General features: G+C 39.9%; 2 protein-coding genes across 2 annotated transcripts; both read right to left on the bottom strand.

The window, feature by feature from the left end:
• Positions 1–3,238: 3,238 nt before the first annotated feature.
• LOC140963915 (uncharacterized) lies at positions 3,239–4,345 on the bottom strand. Its single transcript, XM_073423400.1, has one exon. The coding sequence runs from the start codon at positions 4,343–4,345 to the stop codon at positions 3,239–3,241; it is 1,107 nt and encodes a 368-aa protein (XP_073279501.1).
• A 2,276-nt stretch (positions 4,346–6,621) lies between these two features.
• LOC140963913 (uncharacterized) lies at positions 6,622–9,309 on the bottom strand. Its single transcript, XM_073423399.1, has 7 exons — positions 8,592–9,309; positions 8,124–8,243; positions 7,903–8,039; positions 7,641–7,648; positions 7,308–7,554; positions 6,946–7,074; positions 6,622–6,771 (listed from the first exon to the last, which is right to left on the bottom strand). Exons 1-7 carry the CDS (start codon positions 9,307–9,309, stop codon positions 6,622–6,624), a joined length of 1,509 nt encoding a protein of 502 aa, XP_073279500.1.
• Positions 9,310–9,649: the final 340 nt, after the last annotated feature.

Below are 9,649 nucleotides of genomic sequence, written 5' to 3'. Positions count from 1 at the left end.
CAACCAACTGATTACGCCAAAGAATCTTGATAATGCCGATCTCCTTATTCCTTAGTACTTTAACCTTGTGATCTAAAATCTGAATTGTTGCTTCTTGATAAGAGTTCGACATCAGATCCAACGGTTCATGTCTGAGAACATGGGAAGGGTTCGAGATGTACTTCCTGAGCATTGAGATGTGAAATACATTGTGTACTCTATCCAAGTCTGGCGGTAAGGCTAGACGATATGCTCTTTCTCCAATCCTGTCCAAAATTTCAAATAGACCGATAAATCTTGGGCTCAGCTTTCCTTTCCTACCAAATCTCATAATGCCTTTGAGAGGAGCAATTTTAACAAATACGTGATCTCCAACTTCAAACTCCAAGGCCTTCTTCGGATATCGGCATAACTTTTCTGTCTAGATTGGGCCGTCTTCATTATGTCCTAGATTAAAGCAATCACATTAGCTGTCTGTTGGACCAATTCTGGTCCTAACATCTTTCTTTCACTGACTTCATCCCAGTTCAACAGTGATCTACATTTATTGCCGTACAATGCCTCGTATGGTGCCATGCCAATCGTCGCCTGATAACTATTGTTATACGTAAATTCCACAAGTGGCAATTTAGAATCCCAGCTACCGGGAAAATCAATCGTGCAGGCTCGTAACATATCTTCAAGAATCTGTATCACCCTCTCTGACTGCCCGTCACTCTAAGGATGATATGCTGTGCTAAAAGCCAATCTGGTGCCCAAGGCTCTGTGCAAGCTCTTTCAAAATTCAAAAGTAAACCTCGGGTCACGGTCAGATACAATTGACACAGGGATACCATGAAGTCTCACAATCTCAGCTACATAGACTTCAGCATACTGGTTCATTGTAAACGTCATCTTGACCGGAAGAAAATGAGCCAACTTGGTTAACCTATCAACAATCACCCAGATGGAGTTGTAACCCTTTGGTGTTCTAGGAAGTCCCGTTACAAAGTCCATGGTGATGTGCTCCCACTTCCACTGAGGTATTGGGCGAGATTGCAAAGTTCCAGCAGGTCTTTGATGCTCAATCTTTACCTGCTGACATGTTAGACATTCGGATATAAACGTTGCAATATCACTTTTCATACCTGGCCACCAGTATAGACGTCGGAGATCCTGATACATCTTTGTACTACCTGGATGTATCGAGTATGGCGTCGTATGAACCTCTGTCAAAACATCCCTACGAATGTCATTACCACTGGGAACACATATCCGACCTCTCCATGTTAACAAATCATCAGTTTTCATCGCAAACTCTGTATTTCCTTTCTTATCGGCTTTTGATCGCAATTCCATTATCTGATTGTCATTAGGCTGCTCCCGTCGTATCTTATCTTTCAACATAGGTCGAATAACCAAAGCTGAAAGTCTAGCGATGGTCCCTTGCTCTACAATAGCGATCTCGCTCCTCTGAATATCCAATAACAACAGCTTCTGAATCAATGAGCTCAAAGAAGAAACTGACTTGCGGCTCAAAGCATCTGCAACGACATTTGCTTTACCTGGGTGGTAGCTAATGGTCACATCATAATCTTTAACAAGTTCTAACCACCTCCTCTGTCGCATATTGAGTGCCTTCTGTGAGAATAAATATTTCAAGCTCTTGTGATCTGTGAAAACTTCACATTACTCGCCATACAGATAATGCCTCCATATTTTCAATGCGAAGACCACTGCAGCCAACTCAAGATCGTGGGTGGGATAATTCTTCTCGTAATCTTTCAACTGCCGAGAAGCATAAGCGATTACTTTCCCACGTTGCATCAGTACAACTCCAACTCCCATCTTTGACGCATCCGTGTATATAATAAAATCTTCAGTGCCGCACGGAAGTGCTAGAATAGGGGCTGATGTCAACTTGTCTTTCAACACTTGGAATCCGTGTCGGCATTCGTTTGTCCACTCAAACTTCACCGCTTTCCCCGTCAGATTGGTTAATGGCAGGGCTATTTTGGAGATATTGGCAATAAAACGTCGATATTAACCTGCCAAACCAAGAAAACTACGCACCTCGGAGACTGTCGTAGGAATAAGCCATTGTTTACTCGCTTCAATCTTCATGGGATCCACTGCAATGCCGTCTCTCGAAACGATATGGCCTAAAAATGATACTTGTTCTAACCAGAATTCACACTTTTTCAACTTTGCGTATAACTGCTTTTCCCTCAATAACTGCAATACAGTTTTGAGATCCTCGGCATGAAGTTCCCGAGTCTTGGAATAAATCAGGATATCGTCAATGAAAACGATAACAAAGCTATCCAGATATGGCTTGAAGACTCGGTTCATTAGATCCATGAAGACTGACGGAGCGTTCGTCAACCCGAATGACATGACTAAGAACTCATAATGGTCATACATGGTTCTGAATGTAGTTTTAGGGACGTCAGCTTCCCTAACTTTCAGCTGATAATAACCAGAACGCAGATCGATCTTTGAAAACACCGTCGCTCCCTGTAGCTGATCAAAAAGATCGTCAATCCTCGACAATGGATATTTATTCTTGATCGTGACTTTGTTGATCTCTCTGTAATCAATGCACAACCGCAAAGATCCATCTTTCTTTTTGACAAATAAAACCGGAGCTCCCCATGGAGATGAACTCGGACGAATAAAGCCTTTGTCTAATAGATCCTGCAATTGATTCTTCAGCTCCTTCATTTCAGTCGGGGCCATTCGGTAAAGAGCTTTCGAAATCGGAGCAGTACCTGGAACCACGTCAATCACAAACTCAACTTCACGGTCAGGTGGCAATCCAGGCACATCATCCACAAATACGTCAGAAAAATCCCGAACTACCTCAATCTCATTCAACTTCATTGTCATCTCAGTATTCACATCTATCACAGCAGCTAAAAATCCCTGACACCCCTTTGATAACATTTTCTGAGCTTTCAAACAAGAAATACATGGAGTGACAAGTGAAATACCCGAACTCTGGAAAATCCCGCTAAAATCATCATCAGCAGAAAATCGCACCGTCCTAGCCACACAATCAATAACGGCATGATATGACGATAGCCAGTCCATTCCCAAAATAACATCAAACACCACCATGGGAATAATAATAAGATCAGCAAAATAGATTTTCTCATTTACTTGTACTGTACAACCTTTAAGAATACTAGAAGGCCATATTTCGTCTTCCGATGGCAACAAAATACAGTAGTGGAGGGGTTCATAAGATGGAACAACATTCAAAGAGCGCAAGAAAATTTCAGACATGCGTAGCACCAGTGTCAATCAAGGTAATAGCTGCCTTGCCTGAAATCAAGATAGTACCTGATATAACAGAAGAATCAGGATTTGCGCTTTCTTTGGTGAGTGTGAAGATTCTGCCTTGAACCTTATCCTTCCCTTTCTCACCCTTTATTGGACAATTTTTGATAACATGTCCAACACCTCCACAACTAAAACATCGATTACTTCCAACCAAACACTCTCCTGTATGCATTTTGCCACATTTTAGACATACAGGTCGATCATACGCAGGCGGTGGCATAGGAGCTTTGGGTCGATGCTCCTCTTTCTCTTTGCCTCTGAACTTGCCCTTACCCTTCCATCCATATCCTTGGCCCTTAGTAGAAAAATCTTGGCGCTTCAACTGTCTTTCTCTTTCAATTTCCTTCTCGTCCTGCTCAGCCATCCTTGCTTTTTCAACAATCTCTTTATATGAAGCAGCTTTAGACATTCGAACGTCTCTTTTAATTTCAGCCCGGACACCTATCAGAAAATGCTCGCCCTTTTCAATGTCATTACTGGCCAGATATGGGGCAAACTGACACCCCTCTTTGAATTTGAGAATATACTCTTGCATTGTCGTATTTCTTTGCCTCAGTTCTAGATATTCCTTCACTTTCTGACTTCGAACATCTCGAGGAAAATATTTATCGTAGAATAAATCTTTAAACTCCTGCCACTTGAGTGCCGAGACTTTAACTGATACCTTGGTGGCGTCCCACCAAATCCTCGCCGTCTTGGTCAGTAGAAAAATGGCACAGCTAACTCGATCTTTAGCATCAAACTGAAGATAATCAAAAATAGCATCCACAGCTTTGACCCATTCCAATGCGACCGTGGGATCAGTGCTACCATCAAATTCTGGTGGCTTCATCTTACGAAATCTTTCGTATGCGCCTTCACTACTGGGCTCGGGCATCGCTTGTTCTCTCTCTCTCCCTCGCCCTGCATTCTGCATCCGTAAGAGCTGCTGGATTTGCTCACCGTGTACCTTGGCCTGTTCTTTTAGTAACTTTCTAAATTCATCAACCACTCTAGATGATGAACTATCCTCTCCTTTTGATGCTTTACGTTTAGGCCGCATGATCCTATAATACATATTAGTTTAAACCATTTCCACACATAACATATTATAACTATTGAGGCTACACATCCATATTATATCAAATGATGCAGGTACATACATACCGAATTGTCGACAGCAGAAGAAGTCATATGCCAAATAATAGATCCGAAAATCTCTGCTCTGAAACCACTAAATGTAACACTCGTGACTAAAATACATAATTAGTGCGGAAGCTTTTAAACATAATTTTGAGAAAAGGTGTAATTTAAAAAAATTTGGGCAGCATCTCCCCGTAATTAGGACATGGCACCTGTCTCAAGCAACACGTAAAACATATGCAAAATATTTTCAAACACATCAAATACAATTTAACGCAGTAACTACACATATTCTACTTCAAAAACAAAACAAGCTTTTCAATGTTTCCCAAAATATCCAAAAGCTTAACATATCAAAAATAACATCCAATCAAAATCTCCAAAGTTTGGCATATTCCCTTCTCTCGCTTCGACAACTCAGGGATAATCAGTCTTTCTTACCTGTGCCTGCATCACATGAACATAACTTGAATGAGTATAAAACTCAGCAAATGGAATCAATACTAACAAGATACATATATATCATTTTATTGTAAAACATAAAATGTAGGTAGCCTCAGTTTCATTTTGTTGAAAACATCATCCTTACCATTTAGTAAACATCGAAACATCAATAATATCATCCGTCAAGAATCATAATACTACAATACATAGGGATGATATTCATTTTCATTGATTAACTGAAGAATTGATAGTTCTTATAAGATAGTTCATTCTTGCTAACCCTCTTCGTAAAAACGAATCTTATTGGAGGGACATGTACCTCTGCATAAAATGCATCTTATAAGAGAGTACATGTTTTCATCGTTAATTGGCCAATTACATTGCGGATTTAGAATTGCCAGAGGCAACACCGATACTATCACTATCAATCCAATCATTCAATCATATAAAACTTCATTCAGGCATTTTATCGAACATCTTAGAGGAATCATTTAACATTTAACTCCTTTCATTCAAAAATGCATATAATTGCACTACCATATATACATATTTACGTATATATATCATGAATGGAATTTGAAAGGAGTTAACGTCATAAAATCATCAAAACACATACATATAGGATCATGTGATGCATTAAAGAAATGATTCGACTTACTACACTTGGAGCAATTGGTTTCCTAATCCTTAACGTTGATCCTACAACAATAAACCCGATACTAATCAACAACAACCAAATAATAACCTTAAATTACCATTTAATCCAATACATCAATCACAACTATCATGCCCTAACTCCACCATCTTCAATAACTCAAGAACAAGAAGAAAACCCACTTACCTTTGCTCCTTTCATTAAAAAGGTGAAGTTCCAACTCCGGATTGAAGATTTATTGCTTGATTAAAAGAAAAGAGAAGAAGAAGATGAACCCTAGCTTAGAATCTATGGAGAAGAGAAAAGAAGAGAAGAAAAGTGAAGAAATGAGAGTCTCATTCGATTTTAAGCCTTAAAACACCCAAAACACGTTTTTGCACTGTGCTGGGCGCTCGGGCGGTCATAAATTACCGCCCTAGCTCGGACCATGCTGTCCAAGACGAAAAATCCAGAACCACTGGCGCTCGGGCGGTCATTTCTTACCGCTCGGGCGCCGCTCTGCGCATATCCATATCAAAGATCACTTCCAAAACGCCTTTTCCCTTCATAATTAGGAAAAGTGGTAAACATAAAAGTTGTAGCGCTATGTCTTGGCCTGTATCTCCAATTAGCCGCATGTCATTTGAAGGTTTGAGTAAAAGGTTATGCTCAATCTCCCAACATGTGTCACTGGAGGAACGGCGATACACACGACACTTTTCGGGGCGCTTTTGGCTTATCTTCCACAATGATTTGAACAAAACCCAAAACATGAAATTTATAGCCTTATATCTTATCTTTCTAATGGAAGTGCCCTCACATCATTTGGATCACAATACAAAACATTATGCTAAACACCACAAATACTGCCACAGTTTCATACCGTTTCAGCACTTCCATTACCTATTTGGCTCAATATATCAACTTTCTATTCTACGCATCCATTCTTCGTTTCATTCTATATCATTCAATACCATTCATATTATATCTTGAAGCCATAAACCATCACCATTACATAACATATCCCAAACGATCATCATAATAAACCATAAAAGAAATAATGAACATACTTAATCATAATCATTACCTTATATCATATGCATATAAATGTTTGGGCGTTACAGTTTTTGAATCATAGAACTCAACACAACTCCTGACTTCCGACTCAATGCGTCTGCAACTACATTCGCCTTCCCAAGGTGGTAATTAATAGTGCAATCATAATCCTTAACAAGTTCCAACCATCTCCTCTCACGCATGTTCAATTCCTAATGAGCAAACATATATTTAACGCTTTTATGATCTGAGAAAATCTCACACTTCACTCTATATAAATAATGTCGCCAGATTTTTAAAGCGAATACCACAGCCGCCAATTCAAGATCGTGAGTCGGGTAATTCTTTTCATAATCCTTCAGACGACGGGACGAATAAGAAATTACCTTACCACGCTGCATCAATACAGCACCATGTCCTTTCTTAGAAGCATCGGTGAACACTACAAAGTCTTCAACTCCTTCAAGAAGTGACAACACTGGAGCCGATGTCAATTTATCCTTCAACTCTTGAAACTTTGTTGACACTCATTTGTCCATTCAAATTTAACTGTCTTTCTTGTCAATGCAGTCAATGGCAGGGCTATCTTTGAGAAATCAGCGATGAAACGACAATAATAACCTGCCAAACCAAGAACAATTCGTACCTCAGCAACTGTAGTAGGAATAAGTCATTTCTTCACTGCTTCTATCTTTGTTGGATCCACGGTAATTCCATCTTTAGAAACAATATGGCCTAGGAAAATTACTTGGTCCAACCAGAATTCGCACTTCTTTAACTTGGCATATAACTGGTTATCCCTCAATTGCTGCAACACAGTTCTCAAATGTTCTCGATGAAGTTCTCGAGTCTTCGAGTAAACTAGAATATCATCAATAAATATAATGACGAAACTGTCCAAATAAAGCTTGAAGACTCGATTCATAAGATCCATAAAAACTGACGGCGCATTCGTTAACCCGAAAGACATTACCACAAATTCATAATGACCATACCTAGTTCGAAAAGCAGTCTTAGGTATGTCATCTTCTTTCACTTTCAATCGGTGATATCCCAATCGCAAATCAATCTCGGAAAATACCATTTCCCCTTGTAATTGATCAAAAAGATCATCAATTCATGGCAAAGGGTACCTGTTCTTAATTGTAACTTTGTTGATCTCCCCGTAGTCAATACACAAACGTAGTGACCCTCTTTCTTTTCCACATAGAACACCGGTGCCCCCCATGGTGAAGAACTCGGTCTAATAAAGCCCTTATCTAACAGCTCTTGCAATTGGTTCTTTAATTCTTTCATTTCAGTCGGTGCCATTCGATAAAGGACTTTAGAAATAGGAGCTGTACCAGGTATAACATCAATGTCAAACTCGACTTCTCTATCAGTGGCAACCCCGGCACATCATCGGCAAAGGCATCCGAATATTCTCGCACAATTTCAATATCATTCACATCCACATTATATTTCTTACTCACATCCATGACTGAAGCCAAAAATCCTCGACACCCCGTAACCTACATCTTATTCACCTTCAAGCAAGAAATAAAAGAAGTGTCAAGCGAAGTACCTGAACGCTTGAAGACCCTGCTGTCACCTTCTTCTATCGGAAATCGCACCTTCTTTTCAACATAATCAATGACTGCACGATACGATGATAGCCAATCCATACCAAAAACAACATCAAACTCTATCATAGGAATCACAATCAAATCAGTAAATAATGTTTCCTCGTTCACTTGGACAGGACAAGCTCCAATCACAATTGTTGGACAAATCACATCACCCGAAGGAAGCACAATATTATACTGGAGAGGTTCAAATTTATGTGCAATACCCAACGATCTCTTGAAAATTTAAGACATAAAGGAATGTGTAGCTCCAGTATCAATTAAGGTAAGAGCTATTTTTCCTAAAATTAGAATATTACATGATATAATAGACGCATCCGGATTAACATCCTCCTTGGTCAACGAGAAGATGCGTCCTTGAACTCGTCCTCGGCCTTAAGATTGGGTGCAATTGATGGCAATATGACCTGCACCTCCACATCTATAACATTTGTTGGTCCCTACAAAGCATTCACCCTTGTGTGGCTTGCTGCTTTTGGGACATAAAGGCCTATTTGTCTTAGACTGAACCACAGGAGCTTTACCTCGATGTTCTTCCTTCCCCTTCTCTTTGTATTCTCCTTTCCCACTTTGACTCGAAGCTTGGCTCCTTTTATTGAAGTACTGCATTCTCAGTTGTCCCTCCCTTTCGATCTCCTTCTCATCATGCTCCGCCATAAGGGCTTTCTCCACTATATCATTGTACGTTGCGGCCTTGGACATTATGATATCTCTTCTGATCTCGGCTCTCAAGCCTCTCATGAAGTGTTCCCCTCGATCTTTGTCATTCGAAGCAATAAAAAAAACGAACAGACATCCTTCTTCGAACTTCAATATATAATCATTCACATTCAAGTTGCCCTGCTTTAGTTCCAAGAACTCCTTCACTTTCTGTGTCTTGACATCCGTGGAGAAATATTTTTCATAAAATAGCTCCTTGAACTCATTCCATTGGAGGTTTTGAACGTTGATGGCTACCTTCATGGCTTCCCACCAAATGCGTGCAGTCTTGGTCAGAAAAAACACTGCACAACTAACTCGATCATTATCCTCAAAGTGCAGGTAATCAAAGATTACTTCAATAGCTTTAACCCATTCCATAGCTGCAAGAGGATCCGTACTTCCCACGAACTCAGGTGGATTCATTCTTTTAAATCTGTCATAAGCTCCCTATGAATTGGGCCCCTGTCTCACAAGACATCTACCTCTCCCTTGTACTGGGTTCTGCAATCTCAATAACTGTTGGATCTGTTCTCCATGAACTTTGGCTTGCTCCTTGAGCAACTTACTAAACTCATCAACAACTCGTGATGAGGAGATATCTTCTCCCTCTACAGCTTTCCTCTTAGGTGGCATCTGCTACATTGCATCTCAGTTTAAAATCATTTTAAATCATCTTTATACCATTAAAGATACTTATCATCATATCAGTACATCAATGAGATGCAGAAATATACATACCGAAGTGTCGCAAACAGTAGAAGTC

The sequence above is a fragment of the Primulina huaijiensis genome, chromosome 18 (assembly GCF_012295235.1).
Source record: "Primulina huaijiensis isolate GDHJ02 chromosome 18, ASM1229523v2, whole genome shotgun sequence".
Lineage (NCBI taxonomy): Eukaryota > Viridiplantae > Streptophyta > Magnoliopsida > Lamiales > Gesneriaceae > Primulina > Primulina huaijiensis.
Note: the sequence above shows the minus strand (reverse complement) of the source record. Positions and strands in the feature narration are given on the sequence as shown.

Coding starts and splice junctions, on each gene's coding strand:
- LOC140963915 (XM_073423400.1), bottom strand. CDS start 4,345: ATGCGGCCTAAACGTAAAGCATCAAAAGGAGAGGATAGTTCATCATCT.
- LOC140963913 (XM_073423399.1), bottom strand. CDS start 9,309: ATGAATCCACCTGAGTTCGTGGGAAGTACGGATCCTCTTGCAGCTATG. Junction 8,244..8,591: donor TTATAGATGTGGAGGTGCAG/GTCATATTGCCA, acceptor TTCCTATGATAG/AGTTTGATGTTGTTTTTGGT. Junction 7,075..7,307: donor GCGAATTCTGGTTGGACCAA/GTAATTTTCCTA, acceptor GTGTCAACAAAG/TTTCAAGAGTTGAAGGATAA.